The 25660-nt window shown below is 44.6% G+C and overlaps 1 protein-coding gene across 1 annotated transcript; it reads right to left on the bottom strand.

The window, feature by feature from the left end:
* On the bottom strand, positions 1-25660 carry FSCN2 (fascin actin-bundling protein 2, retinal). The gene is made up of 5 exons (XM_048492158.1): positions 24538-25660; positions 10445-10601; positions 4103-4224; positions 2786-2953; positions 1-533 (listed from the first exon to the last, which is right to left on the bottom strand). The coding sequence occupies exons 1-5, from the start codon at positions 25355-25357 to the stop codon at positions 328-330; spliced, it is 1473 nt and encodes a 490-aa protein (XP_048348115.1). The 5' UTR covers positions 25358-25660; the 3' UTR covers positions 1-327.

The raw sequence follows: 25660 nt of genomic DNA, 5'->3' as shown, positions 1-25660 counted from the left end.
GTGGGTCATAGCTGGCTTTAAAATGGGACCTCTACCATTTTAATCCTGACTGGTACACTGTAGTTTCTCCCTCCTGGGAGTCTTACTAGATTGCTGTTTCTAAACCTAGATAGATAAGACAACAGGGAATACAGCAAGAGGTTGCCCCCCCACCCCCTTCCCCATTGTAGCAAAGTCCTTTTCCAAGGAATATTATAATGCCACTGGAGTCCAGGTGGGAGCACTATGCTGCCTGTGATCTCCCCACCTCTGAGTCCACTCTGAGCTGGCTTGGCCATGGTGGGTCCTAGAGCATCTAAAGTGCTACATGGCAGACGATGTGGGGGCTCAGTACTCCCAAAGTGTAGCACGGTGCAAGGTCTCTGCATCAGCACGCAGGGTCCCCGCTTGGTCGCCTCGAAGGTATTTGCCGTTCTTCCCTTTAATGGCCACGCGGCTGCTCTCACGGAACTCAAAGAAGAAGTCTTCCGACCTCTCGCCATCACTGCACACCGTGCCGTTGCTGGCCACGTACCAGAACTTGCCAGTTAGGCCTAGAAGCACCAAAGAGACCCATGAATTCTCATGAAAACTTCAATTTCTCTTTTCATGCCTCCCTTTTCATGCCTCAGGCACGAAAGTAGAACTAGTTTGGTAGTTCCTTCTTTGGTAGAAATCCAAGAAAGATAGAAATAATAGCTGAACACACTTTCAGCCTTACTAATTCTGAGAAGGTGATGTATGTTAGGATGAGAATAGGCAGGTTGTAATGGAACCTTCCACTGCAAACCACAAACCATAAAGAAATGTTGAACTGGCTCTAGTTCAGTTCTCTTTCCTCAAACAAAAGCCAGGCTCATCCACCCACCAACTGAATCCAGACTTTAGCACAGAACTAGTGAGCCTCAGAGAGCACACAGCTCTGCAGGGTGCAAATAAGATAAACCACACAAGGCAAAAAAAATGCAACAAAATGCCAGGGGTTTTACCCAATGGAGAAGTTTTCCAAATCTAAATATGGGCATTCCTGAAGTTCTGTTCTCACTTGCAAATTGCACTTTGTCAGCTACTTAAAATTGAATGAAGACAGTTCCAGGAGACAAGCCAGGTGGTTTGCGTAGTTTTCACCGCTCCTGGCACAAGCCACAATAAAAGATTGTGAGCCAACAGGCAGGGTTTTCACAGAATTTCAAATGTTGTAGAGCACGTAAAACATGATAAAAGCTTTAAAAGTATTAGGTGATGTTGGTGTGGTTGGTATTGTGAGAGGCTTCACACAAACAGGGCTTGTCACATGGACCTTTCTTCACATTGCGCAGGGAGGATATTTTGATCCTCCAGTAGTAACCTCCTGGTGGTCCCTGGCCCCAAGGACATTCGGTTGGCCTCAACAAAAGCCAGGGCTTTTCCTGCCCTGGCTCCAGTGTGGCAGACAATGCTGTCAGCTGACACCAGGGCCCCATGGGACCTTAACCAGTTCTGCAGGGCCTGTACGGCAGAAATGTTCCACCAGGCCTTTGTTTGAGGCCTACAAGTCCGCTTATTCCAATTTATAGGCCAGCCTCCCTTACCCTCCCTTACCTTACACATCTCTATTTGCGCCATCCCTTACCCTCTCCTCTCCCCCTCCTGATAACTAGGAAACGATTCATGTCAGGATAGGGGGCAAAATGAACTTTGAGGCTGGCTTCTGTCAAATAATTGCACCATCAACAATGTTAGACTTTTAATGTTAAATCTGTTTTTATGCTGTTGGTACGTTTAAGTTTACTGTAAGCCGCCCTGAGCCCGGTTTTGACCAGGACTGGGCAGGGTAAAAATGTAACAAAATAAAATAAATGTGATTGTATGTGGCAATTTGCATATGTAATTAGGCCTCGGTGCAATCCAATCTGAGATTTCAACTAGATGGAGTGGCGGAGGCTCTGCTTATTTCAATTTAAGCATGCCTGAGTGTCATATATGAAGTAGCATGGAGGGTCTCTCTTTAAGAGCAGTAAGGGAAATGAACAGCCCCCTCCTTATCTCTTCACCATCTGTCATTCCAGCTATGTTTATGCCAGATAGGTTAATATCTAGTATCAGGATTTTTCTGAAGGAAACATATAGATCAGGAGTGGCTGTGGCTCAGTGGCAGAGCATCTAATTTGTATGTAAGAGAGGTCTCACATTTAGTCCTGGCATCTCCAGTTAAATGGATCAGGTAATGTGAAAGTCCTGCCGACCCACAACTCTGGAAGGCTATCTCCAGCCAAAATAAACAGTGCATACTTTAACAGACCTATGGTCTGATGGGTTCAACTGGGACAGCCTGTAGGGGAAATAAAGTACTAGCAGGGGAAGTTTCAGGTGTTTGTGTTTAAAAATCAGACCCTCACCCAACTCTCTGCCTTCTGGGTCATTCAGGGAGTCTGGAGTGCAAACAAATATATCTGTCACTTAAAAATCTAGCATGGGCCTTTCCAAAACAAAATCTAGGCCACTGGGAAGGTATGCACAAAAGGCTGAATCTGACTGCGGGAACAGTAAGCTACTGCAAGTTAGTTGAGAAAGAGAAGGATGTCGTCGTGTAAAAACTGCACAGGGGAGGGATCAGGGCTACTGTTGTGATGGTCTGAGGTATGTACCACTGGAGAAAGCTACATCTGAGCTGTAAGGAGTTTGGAGAGACCACACGATTGTGTTTCCAGCTGGAATGTTGGTGTAAACCTATCATCCGTCCAGCATGTAGACCAAAATGACTTCACTGAAGGAAGAATGTTAGCAAACCCACCCCCAATTCCTCTGTGCCTAGCTAGCTTGCTACCTTTGATCTGGTATGCACCATCATTGAAGATGATTTGGAAGACATCGTAGGTGGAGCGGTTGGCATCCAACAAGTTGGAATTGCGATGGTAGCACACAAAGCCATGATCCCCATGAAGAACCAGGATAGGACGGTTGATCAGCTTGAGAACAAATTCCTCATCCTCCCCTGTGGTCAGATAACAAACACAAAAACACACAAAATGTATACTTACTATCTTAGTTTTACTTATTACCTGTCCTACTTTGGAGGGAACATTCAGAGGGCTGGGCTGCTAGTAGCTCACACCTGAGATCTCAACCTAGGGATGCCAGCCTCCAGGTAGGACCTGGAAATCCCTCAAAATTACAGCTCATCTTCAGATTACAGAACTCGATTCCCCTGGAGTAAATGGATGCTTCCGGGGGTGGACTCTATGAAATTGTGCCCCAGTGAGGTTCCTGTCCTTCTCAGGCTCCATCCCCCCAAACCTCCAGCAGCTCCCCAATCTTGAGGTGGTAACTCTACCTCTCAATCCCCCAACAGCAACTGGGGAGGGGGCGGTCTGGCAACCACATCTCAACTGTATACTTTACTCTCCAAGATGCAGACGTGATCTTGGACTCCATAGCTCCTCCTGAATATCTCCCCATTTCCCTCCCATCCTGGTCCAAGCCATAGCTCTCCATAGTATCCTTCTGCAATCATCAAACCCAGCTTTACAAATCAAATGGACCTAGCTTTCTTTTACTGGGAACATTTGTGGCTAGATTGAAATGTTATCATATTTTGCAACCGGCTTAACTGATAAACTTTTAGATGAGAAACTGTGGCCTCCCTAGTGGATGGCCATCTGATGTTCACCCAGTCACCATCTCTAAAATTTAGAGTAGTGAATTTCTCCCCACTCGCTTGCGTACTATACATTTCTTCCATTCCCCACACTGTCTGCCCTTCTTTCTTTCCATGCAGCCTCATGATAGCTCCTCTAGATCCACCCCAGCCACATACAGTCTTTCCTCCTGACTCAGTTTCTCATTTCTGATACCCCAACCTATGCTGTGACGAAGTTGCTAGTTTTTGCCCCAGTACCATAAAATACAACTGCTTAGGTTTCCCTCCTGATTGTCTAGCAAGCATAGCCGTGTCCTTCCTAATTTTTGCAGCCATCATTTTGAATAAGAATAGCAGTAGCAAAAAAAAAGAAAAAAGGATTAGCCTTCCATTGCTGTATCAAGCTTTATCACAATATGAAGCTTTATCACAATATTTAGTCTATCAAGGTCTGGAATTAAGGCACTAGGAATGTTTATCCCAGTATCCAACAGTAAAACTCACCAACTGTGTCAGTGACCGCAGCTATTTGTCCATTTCTCTTGGTGCAGATATATTTTCCATTGCCAGCTTTGAGGGCTACACGCCGACCGCGCCACTCAATATCAAACATAGTGTTTGCTGATCTGGGGCCCAAGGCAGAGAGGAGAGCACATATCAGGTAGAAATATTAGCAAAGAAGAGATGTTCATTCAAGCCCACACCTAAACATGTAGTGATGATGGGGCCTAAATTGTAGGTCAACCTGTAATAGCAACAAACCTCTAACTGTTAAGAACAACATGCTTCAAGTCACCTAACATTAGCTTAATCTGAGTTGCGTTTTAAGTGCCAGGTACTCCGGCTCTAGATTTTACAGTGGCAACACATTGATGTTCCATACCAAACAGGAGGGGTTATATCTGTCCAAAGGAGCCTTGTGCAACTAAACAATTTTTCACTTCACAAACATAAAATCCACAATCTCATTCATGGCTGTAATAATATTCCATCTGGTGAGATGAAAAGGTAATTGAGAGGCCCGTAAATGGAGAAGTGGAAATAGGTGGTCCTGAATTCCTTCACAAACAGTGAATCTCAGAAGAACTCAGGTTTTTCTAGTTAACGATAAGAAGTGTGGGAGAAAGGAGAACGCAGGCTCTGCAGCTGAGCAAGCGACCGTTTGGGGTGGTGTAACCAAGAGGGTGCTGATGCAATTTTGGGGCTTGACATGCTCCAGATCATTGGCAGTACGATTGATGATGTTATTCATTGGGAAGTCAAAGCACTCTCTATATGCTCAGTGGCACACATTCATTCACACAGGCATGTTGCAGCAGGCAGCCTTGCTACAAATGGTGAAAAATGGCACAATTTTTGTGATAATCTGAGTGTCTATTTCTAGAGTAGCTTGAAAATCCTTCTCAAGGCTCAATGTACTACTCTCTCCCTCTAAAATAAATCCCCGTTCCTCTGTGATAAATATTTGTTCAGTATTAACTATCACCTTTTGGTTCATGCTTTCCTGGGTTAGAGAATCCTTAAAAATGTAAAGGTCCCTGTGCAAATACTGGGTCATTACTGATCCATGGTGTGTGATGTTTATTAGACAGACTGTGTTCCTTAAGTGCTCTGGAACTTCCTTCCCACAACAAAATCAGCTTTCAAAAAAGTATTTCCACTAAACTGAGGTCCCCTTGCTTTTTCTCCCAATTGCATTAACAGCTGTGTCACCATGAGAGAATATTTAAAAGGCCCAACTGTATTGAGGGGTGGGGTAGACTTGCTCATGACATCTGCAGTGAGTATATTGATTTGACATAAGATGCTGTCATGTGGTTGGAAGAGAGTCCAATAAAATATATCATAGAGTCCGAATGCTTGAGAAATTATAATACTGTCCTAAAATAAAATCTGATATTTGTAAACTGCCCCTCGTATATTGCAAGGACCCTGATTTCTTTCACATTTACATATCTCACACTTATGACTATTTTGGTTGTTGTTGGTGACTGCAGTACGGTTGGCAACAAAACCCGCAGTATCTGGCAAATGACATGTGGGCAAGGAGTTCTTTGTGCCAGCTTACCTCAGGATCCACAGCTCATCAGACATTGCACAGACATTTTACACAAGAGGGCTTTCTGTGTGAGACTGCCAAATTACCCTTCGTGGGATATCCTAGTGGCTGAATGCTCAGGAGAGAGGAATGGTCATGCACTCTAAATCCAAGATAATTTCCCAGAGATTCCTGGGGTTCTAGAGGTTTGATCAGAACATACACAAGATGCTCGTTGTGATCCTTAGCAGCAGCTTGCTTGGCATCCCAGGGTGACTTGAAACCCTGGAAAGTTGCAGCTATGCCTCCTGCAACCACCTAATAGGTTTGCCTGGGAAGGTAGCTTTCTCACCATGGCTGATTTGCCCACTATGTGCAGTCATAGTGGGATACCTGTTCTAAGGTTCAATCTCAGATTGGGTGGCATATCAGCTAGATCCAACAGGCTGGTTTGGCCCTCCACATGTCCAAGAGTGCATCCTAGACTGGATCCCAAAATCATCTGCAACACACAAAGATTCCTCTGCCAGTGTCAGTGTGGAAAAATTATGTTCATGCTAGAAAGCTTGAAAACACTGCTCTAAATCAGAAGTGCAGCTGTGTCTGGGGCTTTGCAGATAACCCTTTACCAGAAGAAGAAGGAGAAGGAGAAGTTGGATTTATATCCCCCCTTTCTCTCCTAAAGGAAACTCAAAGGGGCTTACAAACTCCTTTCCTTTCCCCACTCACAACAAACACCCTGTGAGGTAGGTGGGGCTGAGAGAGCTCCGAAGAACTGTGACTAGCCCAAGGTCACCCAGTTGGCGTGTGTTGGAGTGTAACTTGCCACAGAAATGGAGGACAGTTTCCTTCTCTATGTCCCTGAGCACCAACTACAGTCATGGCAGCCATCTGTTGGCCATCCCTCCACTCAGGGTGGCTTGCCAGGGATTGGCCAGAGCCTGGGCCTTTTCCATTGAGGTTCTGGCTTTGTGGCATGGTCTCCCTAAAGACATAAGGGGCCCCCTCCTTGGAGATCTTCAGGAGGCACTGCAAGGCCTGGCTATTTGCCAGGCATTTTGAGGGAGTCTGAATTGGCAGCTATCTTCCAAAGTAGGGTGGAAGGAGAGGATCTAGAGTTTATTTTAATTTTGTTTTTAAACTGAAAATGTTTTTAGCTATTATTAATAAGTCACCTTAAATTAATATGCAAGGGCCTCTTAGAAGTAATGACAGTTGTGCAGGAGTCTCCTAAAAGCCTGACAACATGTTGACAGGCATTTTCCATTTGACTGTGACCCTTGATCTTGTTTGAGGAATGACTGAACGGTAAGGATCTATATGACTGGCCCCATGTGGTGCAGGGCCTTTCAATGTTACGGTGGCACCATGAGATGAACCCACAGAAAAAGTGGTTTCTGCCGCTGTCATATATAAAGGCTCCTTCTAGAAACCCCCTTCCTGTTAAAACTTAAAAAGCATCTTATTCTGCCTCACTTGCTAATCAGTGTCTAAAAGGTCATCTGAATCTATTCTGATTATGGTGGGGATATTTTTTGTGTGTGTGCACTGTAGTGCGGTTGCCAACAAGCTAGGAGGAAAATGTCCTGTCCATTTAATAGAGGCAATCAAACAAATATTAAAGGGGCAGCTAGAGGCACCAGTTTAAAAATCAGCAGCTCTGTTATGTAGGCAGAGTGTGAAATGTTGCCATGCACCCGTGATGACCAGAAGTGACTAGAAGTGATGCTAGGAATGTTTCTTTAAAAAGGGACAGTAACAGCAAGAGGGTGGGAAACCAGGGTTGATGATCAGATGAAAATCTGGAAGCTTTTGATCCAGGTCTGCAAAGCCAGCATTGAAGCCTATCCACATAGTCAAGGGAGGCTGCAATCAGTGGTGGGATCCAAACATTTTAATAACAGGTTCCGATGGTGGTGGGATTCAAACAGTGGCGCCGTCGCACACACGCACCTCCAGTCCCTAATGGGCAGGGAGGTTGCTTTAGTAACCCCTTCTCGGCACTCAGAAAAAATTAGTAACCACTTCTAGAGAAGTGGCGAGAACTGGTTGGATCCCACCTCTGGCTGCAATCCTTAAAGAAGTTTCTTTGAAGTAGACCCCATGGAATAAAATGGAACCAAATGATGAAGATGATCCTCTGAAGATGCCAGCCACAGATCCAGGCGAAACGTCAGGAGAGAATGCTGCTAGAACACGGCCATACAGCCCGGAAACCACACAGCACCCAAAATGGAACCAACTTCTGAGCAGACAAACTGAAGCATGCTTCTTCTGCCTACTGGGGCTTTTGTTGTGCAGACAATTGAGAGGACTGTCACTGGGAACAAGGTCTTGCTTAACTGTACCGAAAAGGAGCGAGGAAACTTCCTGGTAATTTCTAGCAGATTATGCTAGCTAATATAAGAAGATATAAACTGTCTGCTTTGCTGGTGAAAGCAGTGGTGAACAGATTGGGGCATATGTTTGGCAGCCTTCCTGAATGAAGTTGAACCAGTTAAGTGTGGTAAAAATCAAATGACACAAAAGCTAATTTCCTCTCCATTACACAGGATGGCAAACCCAAATCATGCTTCCTGAAAATAGCTCAAATGGGTTTTTAATGTTCTCAAGAAAAGGAAATCTCAGGGTTTCTTTGCCTACTAATGTAGTGGTTTTTCACCAGCAACGAGTTCACCTGGAACTGGACATATAATCTCATGTTGCCATTTGTTGTTAGCCCTTATGATTACATTGAAATAAACATGAGCAATTGTGAACAGTGTCTATTAACAAGCAGGGAGGGGGGATTGGGGGAAGAGGCAGCTGCTGGGCAGAGCTTCCATTGGTGTCGCACAGTTGCCTCTTTTTCTCTTAGTAGCCCTTAAACAACTCTCCCCTTCTGGTTAGTCTTTATCTATCCTAAATCCCTTCCCTTGACCTGTTCCTTTCAGTCATGTTATTATTCCACATTTAGAATTTATAGCGATAATTGCAAAATAGCAATAAAACCCACTGTGTGAAAAAATATAAAGGGCTCTAAAAAACTAATCCTCCCAGGATAAGAGATGTGGACAGCATATCTACTGGAAATGCCACCTGGTGCAAACACTGAAATTGCACCCTCCAAACACCCCAGCTCTGCCAAGGAGGGGCAGCAGTGTTTTGGATCCCGGCTTTGTAAAGCGGGGAGGAGTCAGCAGGTTGCCTGTAAAGATGAAGAGAGCAATCCCCATCTTCATAGCGCCCCCTTTTGCAAAGCTGGATCCTGGCTTCACAAAGGGGAGGGGAGCCAGCAGATTACCTGAGAAGATGGGGAGCCCATTGTGTGAAACAATACAATGGACTCTAGCAAGTGGGGACTCAAGAGGACATTACTCCCACCTTTTTTCTTCTGTTCTCCCCATTCTTCTCTGCCTCTCACTCTCTATTCTGCCACCCCTTCTCTTAGTCTTCGCCATTTTTGCCCTGTTATCCCAACTCTCTTTCTGCCCCTCCCACCCCTGCTCTCTCTGTCTGCTCACTTATTTCAGCCCACACTTTCTGTCTCCCTACCCCAACTCTCTATTCTCTATCTTTCTGCCACCCTACCCCAGCTTTCATTCTCTCTTTCTGACCATCTACTCTAGCTGTCTCTTTCACTTTCTGCTTCTCTCTGGCATTCATTCTCTTTGTGCTTCTTCTCCCTCTTTCTCTCTTCCCCTCCCTCAGACCAATTCTTGGTAGCTTCCCTGGAGTGCTCTTGGTGGGTGTGGTGAGGGCTCTTCCCCCACAGCTCCACTGTCACCACCTCACCTCGAGCCACTGCAGGTGAGGCAAGACCTTCCCCTCCCCCAAACAACCTGGGGTGGGGTGACCTGTTTAGTCCTGGCCACTAGTACTGGGCTTGCTGCTGAATTACTCAAAAGTTGTCTCAGACAGGGAATAGGACAGCCCTGTGAGGACCCAGAGCCTTAAGAAGTGTTACTGGCTGAGTGAGGAGGAGTCTGGCCTACATTTCCCAGAGTCCTTTGCTTTTTCTGGTTCGTTGCCAGGAACACACTGCTCGTTTATATAGTAAGACTTGCATAATGACAGATACTGCAATGAGAACAAACTGTTCATATGTTTACCATTTACTGGAAACACAGAATTTGGATTTCTTGGCCTATGATATTGGCTTTAGCCACAGCCATCTTGAAATGCATCCCCCCCCATACTAACTTTTTGCACTGGGAAGTAAGACAGATTTTGCCTTATACACACGCAATTTCAACTGTTTGTGCTGCTCATCCCTCAACCTTCCCCAGTTATATAGACACTATACAACTCCAGCTGTTTTTTGATTTTGAACAAAACTCTTTTATAGAGTGAAGGTTGGGGAGAGAATCTAGACAAAATGAGAGGAAGGGAATCACTTAGTCATATATAATTGTTGCTGTAGGAGCTGGTGTTACAGCACAGTAGGGAAAAAACCCCTCCCTTGCAACCAGCACACTTTCAGCTGAAATTCACCAGCCATAGTAGGAACATCGTAGAAATAAAGTTTTGCTGCTCTTCCAAAAAAGTCAATTCCAAAAGTAGCACTGTCCTGAGCATGCCTCAGTTATGGTTAGTGTCTTGTAGTAAGACTGTTATATCTTGGATTGATTGTGATCTGAAAATTCCCATATGGAATGTACTAAATCCACCCTCTCCCTTCCCTGATGCCCTGTGCTGACTCTTACAGCTGTTTTCTCTATGTTCAGGCTCTCCTTTGGCCATGATTTTTAGTGAAAGCTTAGTCTGACTTCCAAGAACCTGAATATTTTAAGGCCCTGCAAGGGAAACAAGCATGCAGTCCAACTCACACTTCTGTGGCCATGGCTTGAATCCCACCATGTGACACCAGAGTCCAGTAGTTGCCTGTGTGGGAATGGAAGATGCATTTCTTCGTTTCTTTGTCAATCTGCATCTGGAAGGTCTCGTGGTGTGTCTCTTCATCCTGATTGGCTGAGATGTTGACACCTAGAAGAGAGGACATTCTTATCTGAGATGCTGATTGACAGATGATGCATCGTTAGCACCTTCACAAAACCCCATGACAGGAGGAATTGGCTCAGATCCACTGGAAGGAAGGATATGTGTGTGATTTTTGTAATTTTGCAATTAGTTCTGGGTGTGTGACATGCAGGATTTGCCTAATTTTCCACTTGATGATAGATTCCATTGTTGGGCAAATGGGCTCCCAAAACATAAACTAGCAGGTCTGGATTAAGGTTGATCTCTCTCTCTGTTTCTCAACCGCACACTCAACTGATTACTCTGCCACCTACTGGATCCTATTCTGACCTCTTTGGTTGCGTGTGGAAAACTGTATCTCCTTGACGACTCATCAGCACACTGGCAGAGGTCGCTGGGGCAAAGAACTGGAACTTCCAGGAAACAGCTTCAGTTGCCTGGGACCAAATGTACTATCAGTGCGCATGCAGGTGAGACAACATTTTGAGACAACAAATACTGGACATACACTGTGTCAAATCATCTTGCTTGACTGGCATTTAAATCAGTCCTTATCTTAGCACAGAACTCTCAAGCAAGTCTTGTGGTTCAGACCTGCCCTGAACAGTTCGCCTAGTTTTCCTGGAGTGTACACATAACTGAAATGATGCCTTCTCCTTATTGCTTGTCAGTGTTACCTTGAGGGAGCAAGAGGCAAGGTACCAAATGAAGTACTATGTCACTTGATCATAATTCCACAATTGATTCATGTGTGTTGGCATACTGGTATATATTTTAACCTCTCTCATATCTTTCCTGTCAGCTTGTAATCCTTATCATAGAAATGCATACGAGAGGCAAACTGATTCAGTACATAAGGTTGCAGACAAAAGGCACAGGCTATTTTGGGAAGAAATCAGTCTTCTAAGACAACATGCCTGAAGCTTGGGTAACAAGACTTTCGGCCTGTTGGGAGAACCAGTGCAGTATAAGGGGGGAAAGCCAGAGTGGTTGGTGTCAGACAAGGATCTCAGAAACCCAGGGGAGAATCTCTGTCACGTAAACTTTCTAGGTGACCCTGAGCCAATCATGCGCACTCAATCTAATCTACCTCTCAGACCTGTGGTGAAGATAAAAGCCATAAGAGGAGAATAATGTAAGCCTCTCTGGGTCTCCACCAGGGAAGAAGGCTGGATATAAAAAAAATTAAAGAAATACATTTGAGTTTCGAACTAGGCCTGGGAGTTCATATCTGTACTCAGCTATGTGACCTTTGCCCTGATCCCGCTTCTTTAACCCATCCTAAGATAAAATGGAGGAGGAAAGAGGCACATATGCTTCCCTCAGTTCTTTGGAGGAAGTTCTTTGACTTTAAAAACGTAATGTGTTTATTGAGTGCTATTTGACTGTTCTACTACGCACAATGTTCCTTAGGTTCTCCAGAAAAAAACTAAAATAAAAATATTCAGCTGAATCCAGCAATCCACTTGTGCAAAAACTGTGGATCCTCCGTGCTCCCACCTCTGCCAGAAGTACTGTCCAGCTCTAGGAAAGTGAATTACTGGGTTTGCAGGGCCCATGTAAAGTAATCCCACTGACCTATAATGCCATAATTCTGCATAGGGCCCCCAATACCCATGATCAACTTTTCCAGGGGTCAGAGAGTACTATGTGAGTGTGGGGGGGTCAGGGAAGACCGGGACCTGTACGTTCTGCTGATGAATCACTGATTACAGCTTATTGTGCTAAGAATTATATTGAATGATGTGACTTCTATGAATTACAGATATTAAGCAAATTTGCCTATCTGGCTGCATAACTGGTTCTGCAAGATTTACTATTCTGCACTCTATTCTGTTTCTCCTGGCCCTGAGGTAGGGGCAAGTAGGTCTGCAGGGCACTGAAACCCCCACTCTAGCTTCTGACATTTCGTCATCCCTCGCCCACAAGTTTATACACATATCACAACCCAGAAAGCATAGGAGAGGGGAATTAAATTAACATTGTAATTCTCAGGAAACTAAACTGTGTACCCAGCAGAGGCTGCGCTACTTGTGGGGGACTGCAGCCCTCGGCTAGTTTCCACTTTCTTATATATTTTCTGCTTCTAAAGTTCCCATGATCTGTCTTTATTGTCTGTTTAACTTATTACAAATCTTCCCCTGCTTCCCGTTCACATTTTGCCTCAGATGTTGAATCCTGGCTCACCCCTTTGTTTCCTCATTGGTTCCTTCTCTTATTAGTTCTCTTTACTTTTTATAGATCTTTCTTTGGATTTCTCTACTCACCACTTTTGTTCCCTTCTTGAATCCTTCCATATTTTTAAAAACTGCTTTTATTTTTCTCTCCCTATCCCAAGTGCTTTGCTTGGGCATATGGAGGTATAAAAGGGAGCAACCTGGAAGGTAATTTTGAGAGGGGAGACAATTGGCCAAAAAAAGGTTAAACACTTGATTCCTCCACACCTGCCTCCAGTGACTGTTTTTCATTTTAAAAGAATTCCCTGGCCCTTCCTCACATTAAACCATAATTTAAAAAGATATTAATACCCTTCTTTTCTCTCCATCTTACAATGCCATTTCCCCCTCCTCTATTTTACCTTCACAACAGCAACCCATGAGGTGAGTTATGTTGACACCGAGCAATTGCCCCAAGATCACTCAGCAAGTTCCATAGCAGTGGGAATCCAAACTCAGGCAGGAAACATTTATTTGTTTACTTAAAAAATTCTCTACTGCAATTCCACACAGTTCAGGGTCCCAAAGGCAGAAAACATTAAAATATTTAAAAGCATTTACAAAACAAAACAAATAAAACATAAACACAAAACACACAAAATTTATACTTACTATCTGACTTTTACTTATTACTTGTCCTTCTTTGGAGGGAATATTCAGAGGGCTGGACTGCTAGTAGCTCACACCTGAGATCTCAACCTATGGATGCCAGCCTGGAAATCCCTCAAAATTACACCTCATCTTCAGGTTACAGAGCTCGATTCCCCTGGAGTAAATGGATGCTTTGTGGGGTGGACTCTATGGAATTGTGCCCAAGTGAGGTTCCTGTCCTTCCCAGGCCCCACCTCCCAAACCTCCAGCAGCTGCCCCGTTTTGAGGCAGCAACTCTACTTCTCAATCCCCCAATAGCAACTGGGGAGGGGGCGGTCAGTCTGGCAACCACATCTCAACTGTATACTTTACTCTCCAAGATGCAGACATAATCTTGGACTCCATAGTTCCTCCTGAATATCTCCCCATTTCCCTCCCTTCCTGGTCCAAGCCATAGCTCTCCATAGTATCCTTCTGCAATCATCAAACACAACTTTATCAATCAAATGGACCTAACTTGGATAGTTTTCTTTTATTGGGAACCTTTGTGGCTAGATTCAAATGATATCATTGAAATATTATCATATTTTGTAATCAGCTGATAAACTGAATAAGTCTATAGCACTTGTAGTCTTCCTGGAGTCCCAGTGGGAAAGGCAGACTATAAGGGAAAATAATAAATGAACAAATATCCTGCAAGTGAATGTGTTGTTTTTTTCCGCCCTAATGACATATATGTCCTTGGAGACAAAACTAGCATATCTCTGGAATCTGTTCCCTGAAGCCATGGCTGGCCTTTTTACTCTGAAGGGATTTGCCTCTGTGGGTGAGTTAGATTTTGTCCATTCATCCGATCAGTCTTAACTGCTTTAAAGAACATTGCAGAGTGGACCCCTTCAGGCAAATTAATTAGATTTCCATCCCCAATGCATGTGACCCTGCCCTGGATAACCCAGGGTAGCCTGATCTTGTCAGATCTCAGATGTTAAGCAGGGCTGGCCCTGGTCAGTATTTGGATGGGAGACCACCAAGGAATACCAAGGTCACTCCACAGGGGCAGGCAACAGGAAACCACCTCTGAATGTCTCTTGCCTTGAAACCCTAAAGGGCAACTTGACAACAAGGGGAGGGGGGGAGACGCTGCTCAAAAGACCACATGAGTTGGTGGGGGGGAATATATGTGAATCCACATAAGTGTCTTTGAACAGTTTACAGACTAAAAAAGAATTGATTCAGCCTCCAAAATGAAGGGGATGTGACTTCCCCTGCCAGCCACCTAAAATTATACCCACATCAAACTCCCCCAACACCCAGGGCCCACTCTTGTAGGACTGATCTATGGGCATCCCCTTCTCTTACTGCTGAGTTAACAGCAAATCCCCAAACAATTGTGTTAATTGGCCAGATTAATCTGACTGCTGTTGTTTCCATCTGGCTGACACACAAGCCCCCTATTAATAACTTGCCAGCCAACGTCAACAGCTCCTAAGTGGTTTGGAAGAGGCAGCTCTGCTCTGGTTACTGCTTGTTGCCAACGTATTTGGCGCTCTTGCCAAATATGTTGATGTCGCTGCCATCCTGCATTCCCCATGGGTATGAACTGGACGTGGCATGAATTTGGGGGGAAGGTAGTGAGGCATATTTATGTGCCTTGGGCCAGGTGGGCAGAGGCGGCACCAGTGTGTGACTACATGATAATCCTAGTGAAAGATGCTGGCATCCTAGCTTGTGGATAGCGTTCAGCTAGCCCTTTCTCTGAGTATCGTTTTGCTCCTTGTTCATGCTGCCATCACTATATATCAGTTAATGCTGGACTTTAAACAGACGAAGCTGCCTTATACGGAGTTATACCGTTAGTGTATCTAGCTGATTATCTGACTGGAAGCAGCTCAGTTTTCCAGGCAGGAAAAAGGTCTTTCACCAACACCTGCTAAAAGAGATCATTTAACTGGGTATGCTGGTGTTTGAACCTGAGATATGCTGAGGAAATAACCAGCACTCTGCAACTGAGCCACAGCTTGCCTTTTCCAATGGCTGAATGGAGCTAAGTGCTATTGGCAAAGCAAGCACAACAGGATTAGAGAGAAGGAAACTACAGGGTGGGATTAACGGGCTGCAGAGAGGATTACTGTCAAGCCAATCCAGGGTTCTTTTGGATACTTTCATGTTGTCCCAAGTTTCGGAGCAGGTATGGACATTACTGCAGCCAGTTAACTACAAGGGATCTGCTTGCATGAGCAAAGTCTTGTCTGCAGTGTGGTAACATAGAGGATAGCAGACACTACTTCTCTGACTTCTTCTTCTTTATCCGTTTAGTTGTGTCCGACTCTTGGATACTCTGTAAACCAGTCCCCTCCATGCTTCCCTGTTTGCCACAACGTCTTTCAATTGGTTGATGTTCATGCCCATGTCCCTCTTAATGGTTCCAACCAACGTGTCATTGGCCTACCCCGTTTCTGTTTACCACTGTCCATTCCGAGTAGCATCTCTTTTTCCAGTGAATTTGCCCTCATCACAAGTAGGTCAGCTTCTGTCTAGTGATCTTGCTCTCCAGGGACATCTCTGGGTTAATACGCTCCAGGACAGCTTTGTCGGTGACTCTAGCTGTCCATGGGGTTTGTAAAAGTCTTCTCCAACACCACAGCAAAAAGACATCTACTTTTCTTTTACCTGTTTTTGACAGTGTCCATGTCTCACAACCATATGTCATGATTGGGAATACGATGGCTATTATCAGTCTTTTCCTAGTCACTGAAGTAGCTGCTGCAATCTTCCCTGTGTCACAACTTCAGATGCTAATTGATAGACAGAAAAACTACGGTAACCAGATACTTTTCAAAAAATATAAGACCAGAACTGCACTTGTGTTGGGATTCATCTACCTGACTCAATCAACTCTAATCACTTCAAAACTAGGGCATGGGGCTGTCTGATTGTGACGAATGGGCAAGCGAGCAGTGATGAACCCTCCCACTGCCCAAGGTTTACTTCTTTGCAGTTTGTCCTCTGACATCTCATCTTTATTTCTCAGACAGGCTCTCCTAACCCAGCAGGAAGAAATGTATTTGGAGGAGGGAGAGCTCAGTACTGCTCATTCTCACGCCTAAAAATTGGATCCTGATCCACTGTTGTATATGAGGTTTGGATCAGGGTTTAAGGGCAAATATACTCAGAGCCACAGGTATTAATTTTTAAGTACAAGAGGATACGAATGCATAAATGAAACAGACCAACAAAGCACTAACAGAGCCTTTGAAACTCATAGGGCTTTTACCTCTAGTGCTACACTGTCCCTGATTCAGAGCCAGGAACAATCCCCTGCTCATGCACTAGCACAGTGATTCCCAACCAGGGTTCTGTGGTACCCTGGGGTACCATGAGCACGTCCCAGGGGTACCATGACAATGCTACCGCCTGCCCCCCGCCACCAGAATCAAATGTTTAAATGTTTAAACAACATTGAAAAACGGCATTGTTTTATTTGCCTAAATTCGGTGTGGATTGGGGAGGGTAGATTTAAAGGGAGCTCTCCCTTTAAATCCCGCCAATCCATGCCGAATTTAGGCAAACAAACAACACGGCTGTCAACGCTGCTTTCCCTCCCCTCCCCTCCCCTGCTTGCCACTCCCCCCACCTACAAGCCAAAAACAGAAAAAACCCTTAAAAATGCAAAAATCAAATGAACCTCAAGGGTACTCTGAGATATGAAGAGCGAGGTCAAGGGTACCACAACGTCAAAAAGGTTGGGAAACACTGCACTAGCACCATTGGAACAGCCATCCACCTGGCATCCCTCTTTCCTCCTTTGCATGCATGCATCTTAAGAAGCAAACCAAAGAATACATTGGAAGATCCATGAATGGCTTTTGAGCACATTTCAGAATTGTTAAATAGCAGCTATGGGGGAGGGAGGGGGCTCTGAACATGGGGTTTCAGAGGAGTTTCACTTTATCCCAGGTCATTTCCTGAGCTCAAGTATCACCTTCCTCTGATCTGTATTTGCTCAACTGGGCAAAATACGTTGTATATTTTGCTTGCCCATTTCCCACAGCAAACAGCAGCACCTAGGAGCCATTTCAGGTTCAGAAAAGGACAGAGGAGGAAGAGTTGAGTTCTCTTCCTGTCCCCCCTACCCATTCAGCTGCCCTGATCCAAATGGGCCCCTCCATGTTTGCTGCTCAAAGTGCATGGAAAATCTAATCACAGTTCTTCTGGCTTCTTGTTTGATTTGGTGATTATGATAACAGCACAATACTCCATCCCTGAGGAATCAATGAGGGCTAGCCATTAAGTGAGGCTACCTATTTTGTTGTTGTTTTTCTCTTTTGGGATGAGGACAGCATTGGTGTAGCAGTTAAGAGCAGGTGGATTCTAAACTGGAGAACCGGGTTTGATTCCCCACTCCTCCACCTTAGTGGCGGAGGCTTATCTGGTGGACCAGATGGGTTTTCGCATGCATACATTCCTGCTGGGTGACCTTGGACTAGTCACAGTTCTTTGAAACACTCTCAGCCCCACCTACCTCACAAGGTGTCTGTTGTGGGGAGAGGAAGGAAAAGGAGATTGTAAGCCCCCTTGAGTCTCCTTACAGGAGAGAAAGGTGGGGGTATAAATCCAAACTCTTCTTCTTTTGCAGTGAAATCTTTTTTTAAAAAAACTTTTCAAGGAAAGTAACCTTGCATGGCAGGCATAGGTGGTAATGAATGCAGACCAGCAGACTGCACAGACACCAAAGTTCCAAAAGCTCATGAAATGGCAAGGGCTACGTTGCCCTCGTCATGACATCACAGACTATATCCAATAGGTTCTTATTAGAAGAGCTGTGCTGAATCAGATCAATCATCCTGCTCTATTATATATACCCTTATCCCACAACTCCTCTGAGATGATCAGAGTGGTGTACACAATCCCCACTTCCATTTACCCTCACAACAACCCTGGAGGTAGGTAAGGCTGAGAGAGTATGACGGACCCAGGGTCACCTGGAGAGCTTCATAGCTGAGTGGAACTTTGAAACCAGATTTCCCCAGTCGCAATCCAACACGCTAGCCATGGCATTAAACTGTGTTGCACACTGTGCATACCAGATGTTTCTGGGAAATCTACAAGTGGAGTACGAAAGCCTTCCCTGTTTGGTCCTTTTCCAATTGCTGTTTGGAGAACATGAAGGTTCCATTTATGCCTCTGAACATGAAGGTTCCATTTATGTACCAAGGCTGATAGGCGTTAATAACATTGTTTCCAACACACATTTAAAAATCAGCAATGCATATGCCAACTAAAAGAAGGATCACTTTTTCACAGACTAGAGACTGGATTTTAATGGTGGAAAAATACAATACCACCACAAATACTATCCTGTATGTTCAGTGCCGTCAAGTTGCTTCCAACTTATGGGGACCCTATGTATTAATAACCTCCAAACTGTCTTATCTTTGACAGCCTTGCTCAGGTCTTCCAAACTGTGGGCCATGGCTTCCTCCTTTGAGTCAATGTTGGGTCTTCCTTTTTTCCTGCTGCATTCAACTTTTCCTAGCGTTATTGTCTTTTCCACTGACTCTTGTCTTAAAATGTGATCAAAATGTGATAGCCTCAGTTTGCTCAATTTATCTTCTAGGGAGAGTTCAGGCTACCAAGGGGGAGACAACTGGATCTCATGCACTAAATCAGGCGCTCTTTGTGCTATAAACAGGTTGTCTGGGGAGGCCCACAGACCCACTAACAGACAAAGATGCACATGTGCTATTATAGGACAAACGCACATGGAAGTAACCACTATATGTGTGACAGTTGTTGCTGTTTATAATTTAAGAAATAAAGAATGTGACTAGAGTGGGAAATCCTGCCCCCTCCCGCACCTTTTCTTCCAGCCCTGCTCTGATGCTAGCAAAAATCCTGAATGGGGGTTGGGCAGAGGCGTAGCTCCAAGGGGATGGGGGCGCGATGCACCAGGCGTGCGCCCCTGTGGGGGTGTGGTGAGGGCGTTCCGGGGCGGGGTGGAGGATGCACCAGTGCACCAGGCGCTTTCCCCCCTTGCTACGCCTCTGGGAGTGGGGAGTGGGAGTTTCACGCACTGGAGCACTGCCTATTGCTGGGAAGGTGGCAGGTATATCATTTACCATAACCTGCACATCTTCAGTCTGTCCTAGAGGCAAAGTTGAGCAAGCATCATGTTTTCCCATTAGCTAACGGGTGCAGCACCATGGAAAACAGAATATTTATTTATTTATATATGCCAATGTTCTGCTCACAGGCTCAGTAAACAAATAGTGCTTCCCCCAGCCAGTGAACGAGAAATGGGATTGATGTTAGCATCACTTGGAAAAGCAGACCTATTGGCACACTCCTTTTGGGAGCTAAGATGCATGTGCAATATTGCTGACTAGACACTTTCTCCTCCTCAGCGACAGCCATTCTAAACTAGAGACAGCCAAGTTCCAGAATAACAGAAATTTCCTTAGTTTACTAAGGCAGATAAAATGAGACCTTTTGCTCCTTTGCATTTCTGTTTTCTCATGTCCCACACCAGATATGGGAGCTAAACATAATTACCTGCTAATTGCTACAGATTTTGATTCAAATGTGGCCAACCATTAAAGCCTATATTCTGATTTTAGAATTGTGGTTTTACTTTAGGCACAGAATTCCGAGTCTTCATTGCATTAGCAAGATTGGTCAAGAGCCTGCTCTCATAGAATGTGAATGACATGGGGATATGAAAAGAGCCCCAATTAAAGGATCGGTTTTTTCCCCAGGAGGGAGACAGAAGGGGCTTAAATCAGTCTTATTTGGTTTGAGACAACACAGATATTTTTCACCATCTAATTAGACCCTTTTACAGTACAATGCTAAACAGAGTTACAGCCATCTAGAAGAAGAGTCTGGATTTATATCCTGCTTTCCTCAACCATAAGGGGTCTCAAAGTGGCTTACAAACTCATTCCCTTCCTCTCCCCACAACAGACACCTTGTGAGGCAGGTGGGGCTGAGAGAGTTCTGAGAGAACTGTGACTAGCCCAAGGTCACCCAGCAGGCTTCACGTGTTAGGAGCGGCAAAACAAACCTGGTCCCCCAGATTAGACTTCTCTGCTCATGAGGAGGAGTGGGGAATCAAACCTGGGCCTCCAGATTAGAGTCTTAACCACTATGCTACTCCATGCTTAGGAGAATGTAAGTGTTTAGACTTGCACTGTAAATCTTTTTTTTTTCCAATTTCAGCTAAGTAGACTTGGTTTTTAGATTCATTCTCAGTTCTAGGCAATGGACAATTTATATTTGCATACATTTTAATGAATAGAAATTGGCCTTTTTCTTGTAAGAACCAAAAACTCCATTACAGGCTAAGAAAACAATTACTCTAATTACTGTGAAATAAGTGTTCATGCCATATTACAGTCATGAAATCCAGATAAGCAACTTAGGGCAGGAGTTCAAGATCATTTAACGTGGATTAGTTGCCCACTAAATCAGGTCCGCCACCCTCCTGAACACCCCAGTCAAAGAGTTAAATTAAATAATGGTTGACTTTTTCTACTCTCTTATAGGTTTGTAATTCTGAACTATATTATGGTTTAAGCAAGGTTGCCACTCTGAACCCTGAGCCTTTACCAACACACTGCCATCAAGTGCAGTTTCCTTTGTCTCAGGAAACAATTTATTTGTTGGGTGACTGTGAAAGCACTGGATCGTGGCCAGTAAACCCAGGCTGCAACCTTAGGGCAGAAGCAGACAACAGTGATTGCTTTAGATTCATGTGCCTTTCTTACTACCCTGCTCCTATGGTGCTAATATCAGCTAGACGCAAGTAAAGCTTTCCTTGATAAGGAAAAACAATGAGGACAGTTTCACATGTTAAATTAAATACTGTTATTGGAGAAGAGCCTGTTTACCTGGAATGATAAGGCACACTCTTATGTAGGAGTCTACATAAGAGATGGCAGCCCATGTTGCTCTAAAGGGTTGCTACGAGCATCATCCTTTTGCTAATGTAGTTTTGCTACCAAGGTGCTTTGTTTTCATAAGGGCCAAACTCTGGGAATTCTACCATTGCCAAAAGGGCCTCTCTTCCTTTCATAGGACAAGAAAACAGGCGCATTTTCAGAAGAACTTGCTTCTTGTGGAAAAAGTTGGGGGGGGGGGAGGAAATGCCTTCGAAAAAAGAACTGCAAAACTCAAAATGGATCAGAAACAGAACCACACTGCTACAGCACCTTTGGACCTATTCCTCTTTTCCTTGAGGCATTAGTCTATAGTTTTTGGACAGAACTGATTGAAATGTGCTCCATGAAGACTGATTGTTGGAAACAGTCTGAAAGTGAGGAGCCATTCTGTTGGACTTGGTAGGATGTGGGAAGTCTCCCATGCTATTTAATTAAGGACTGACTCAGAAATGATTAGGGATGGTAATAGGAACAGGCAGCCAGAGATGGCAACCTCAGCAAGGAATGTGAACTGCACTTGAAATAATGTTGGGCAGATTATATTGAAACAGGGCCTTATCATGTCCCCTGCTGGTAGAATCAAAGCAGATCCCCAGTAAGGAAAAATGACTGACACTTTGTTGTCTATGGGCTCAAATCCAGTATTCCTTTTATATATATACATTATATATATATATATTTCTTTGATATTTTATTTGTTAACATGTTGACAGCAAATCATCTACTAGATTTAATGATGTAGGCAATTGGAGACTTTTTGGAATTTACAGGAAAATTCTTGTTTTTTTAAATGATGAGCATCCAATAATTATATTGGCATATAATAGATAATAAACTCTCTTACAAACAGGTTGTTGTGAGTTTTCTGGGCTGTGTGGCCATGCTGTGGTAGATCTTATTCCTAACTTTCCACCTGCATCTGTGGCTGGCAATTCCAGAGGTGTATCATAGAGAGAAGTCTGTTATACACTGTGTCCAGACTTCTCTTATAACAGACTTCTCTCTGTGATACACCTCTGAAGATGCCAGCCACAGATGCAGGCGAAACGTTAGGAGCAAGATCTACCAGCCCATGGCCACACAGGCTGGAAAACTCACAACAACCAGTTGAATCCAGCCATGAAAGCCCTCAACAATCTCTTACAAACAGTTTGAGCTACATAAAACAATATATTAAAAGAAAACAGTGGTCAATTTAATCTCACACTTATACTATTTTTATACAGCCATTGGGGCAGGACAAAGGAAACAACAGAGCCATCAAGAAATGTCTACTATTGTAAATATTTGCCTAACATTTTGCTTAAAATCTATGACAGCAGTTAGAGGGGACTCAGGGCTAATTGAGCAGTATCTCTAAAAACAGTAGAGTTGGATTGTGAGGCTTTTGTGGAACAGGTAAAAAAAAAGTTGAGTTACCCTTGTATTTTAACATTAAAATTCCTTGAAAAATTACATCATGTTTTACAGTTTACATCCAGTATTCCTGATGGGGTCACTTCTTCCTAAAGAATTTGCAGGGGGGAAAAACCCCTGAGCAACGAAGAATGTCAAATTGTTGAATACAGGAAAGAAACCAGTCAAGCGTAGTGATAAAGAATAAAGGTGACTCCCATCATGGCTTTGCACGAAGGGAAAAGGGACAAGAACTACATTTCCCTTTATCCAACAGTGATAAGAGCAATACTGATGTCCACCTATGGAGGGTGCAGTAGTCAACCTGGAAAGAACGGAAGAGCTGTTGCTGCACTGTGGCTGATCAGAAATGGATTACCAAATGGAACAAGACATTTTTTTATATACTGAAGGAAGACAGTTTTTCGATGATATGATCCAAGGGCCATTGCCTAATGGTTCAGAAGAATCTTTAAATATCATGAGCACATCCTCTGGACAGATGCCATTGAAATCGATGGGAATTACGTGGGAGCACTCATAAAAAATCCCATGCCTCTTCAGTAGGATCAGTGTAGAAACATGTCGCTGTGGATTGTCTCCAGTTGTGTTTCATTGGTGGAGGGGCACAGTTTTCCAGTGTGATGTGGTGTAATGTGGTGTGGTATATGCTGGGAAACAGCAGCTAGTTAGTTAAAATGTGGGAGGTCTTTCGTGCTAACCCCCCTCCCCCCCCCGATTGGTGGCATATCACTGGCAGACACCATAACAAGTCTTAGGCCCCTTCCGCACACGCAAAATAATGCATTTTCAAACCACTTTCACAACTGTTTGCAAGTGGATTTTGCCATTCCACACAGCTTTAAAGAGCACTGAAAGCAGTTTGAAAGTGCATTATTCTGCATGTGCGGAATGAGCCTCAGTGTAGACTAAGGTCGTGGGTTTCACTGCATTCTGTGCCCCATTCTTGAGGTATGAAGGAGTCCACAACTGTCCCTGTTTCTTAATCATGAATTGGCCTACTGCTTCTGTGGTGGTCTGGAGCTCAACAGTGGCTCTCAGGCGTGGACTAGGGAGGTACTCTCGAGGAGGACACATAGCCCTACAGACAGCAAGAAATCTGAACCACTGTTCCATTACACACACACAGCCAATAGGCTCCTCTCCTCTCTCCCCGCCCCCGCAGTACCTGAATATGTAATGAATGCTGGGTAAACTCAAACACTGCAGAGGCATGCAGAATGTGGAAAATTTGGAAACAGAAGAGCTGCCCAAGTGCAAAGAGGAGGGACCTGCTGGCCTGGGGATTAGTGTCCATCTCTTGGAATCAGGAGAATGAACATCTGCTACAGTCTCTTTCTAAGACTATCACCCGCTGTCTGTGTAAATTGGGGCAAGAGTCCTGTCCTTATCTCTCCTGTCCTCGAAGGGCTGAGATACTCAGACACGGAGTTGATGGGAACGAAAGGGAAGCTACGTTACATACCCTACAAACTAAATTTCTCTCTATTCCCCTCAGCAAACAGACATGACTACCAAGATGGCAATGGCTGGGAAGGCTTTTGAACGTCAAAGGTAGACAAATCTCACAGAAGCACCAGGAAACTGAAGATAATGCCCCCTCCCCATCATCATCACTCCATTAATATGCATACAGTTACTCACAGTTAGGTAGGAGTTTCTGTTTTACAAGACAGGTAAACAGTGGGACATTGGCTTTTTAATCACTGAGACAAGAGGGGTGAGGAGCCTGTCCCCAGCTGCGCATAGTCCCAAAAAGCAAAAAGGTCATGGATTTACCTTGCCGGATGGAGACGTATCTGCCATTGGAGGCAATGAAAACTACTTGTGGGTGACTCTCTTCCAGGTCAAAGAGTTCATCTTTGCCTGGCTTGGAGCTCCTGCCAGATTTGAGAGTGCCAGTAGGACCCATGGGAGCAAGGTATTTCCCATCACAATCCTTGAAGGCCAGCTTGCCTGCCTTGAACTCCAGTGTATAGCCAGCATGAAGGTCAGGCTCCTTTACCAGGGTACCGTCATTACGCAAGTAGCGATTGTCGCAGGTTCGCAGGCAATACTTCTTGTTCTGGAAAGTGAGTGTGATGAGGGAGTCCACACCCCAGGGAATGTTGCTGTCAGTGGAGATCTCGTCCTCTTGGGCGCTGAGATGGGCATATCTTCTCCTGCTGACACTCAAAAGATTAGCTTGAGGGTGGATGGCCAAGTGGACCGTCCAGAGCTCTGTTTCAGTGATGGTTTGGGCAAAGCAGGACAATTTATCTTCAGAACCACCGAAGAAACGCTTGTGTGGTTCTGACTGGAGCGCCCAGCGACCATCTGACTGAGTGATACTAATAAAACGCTCGTCGCTTCCCGGCTTCTCAGCTTCACATGAGACCTTGCCATCCTTGTCAGCAGATAAGTACCTACCTAGGTGACTCTTCAAGAAGACCACAGAGCTGTCTCCATCTTGCTCCAAGGTCCATATTTGCTTCCTTTTCAGGCTGGATGCAGAGGCATTGACCTTGTAGCCAAAGCTCTCTGCCGTTAGGTATCGATTGTCACAGTTGATTAAGCCAAACTGGATCTTCAGGACCTGGTGGATCCCATTCGTTGGCATCTTCCGTTGGGAGAGCAAATATCCCTAAGGATCTGGGTGAAAGTTGAGTTTTTCCCCCAGTCCTTTCTAAGGTACAAAAATGTGTGTGTACATATGTACACCCTCACGACCGGGAGAAATGGATTAATGCAAAATGAACCTTACACCTCAGTCAAAGCCACAGTGACGTGCAGCTGCCCCAGTTCCCAGTCTCTCAATGCCGGCTCTTCCTTCATTTAATCTGCAGCCCATAAAGCCAATCTCCTTCGGTTGTGTCTTCCCCCCTGCTGGCAGCACTGTTGCCTGCTGTACAACTCACACTGA

This window comes from Sphaerodactylus townsendi, linkage group LG03 (assembly GCF_021028975.2).
Source record: "Sphaerodactylus townsendi isolate TG3544 linkage group LG03, MPM_Stown_v2.3, whole genome shotgun sequence".
NCBI lineage: Eukaryota > Metazoa > Chordata > Lepidosauria > Squamata > Sphaerodactylidae > Sphaerodactylus > Sphaerodactylus townsendi.
The sequence above is the reverse complement of the archived record's forward strand: the minus strand, read 5'-3'. Positions and strand labels throughout refer to the sequence as shown.

What these genes read in the sequence shown, in the direction of transcription:
- FSCN2 (XM_048492158.1), bottom strand. Translation starts at nt 25,357, where the DNA reads ATGCCAACGAATGGGATCCACCAGGTCCTGAAGATCCAGTTTGGCTTA. An exon ending in ATACGTCTCCATCCGGCAAG is followed by an intron (nt 10,602 to 24,537) that starts GTAAATCCATGA and finishes CCTCTCTTCTAG; the next exon opens with GTGTCAACATCTCAGCCAAT. An exon ending in TGCGGTCACTGACACAGTTG is followed by an intron (nt 2,954 to 4,102) that starts GTGAGTTTTACT and finishes ATCTGACCACAG; the next exon opens with GGGAGGATGAGGAATTTGTT.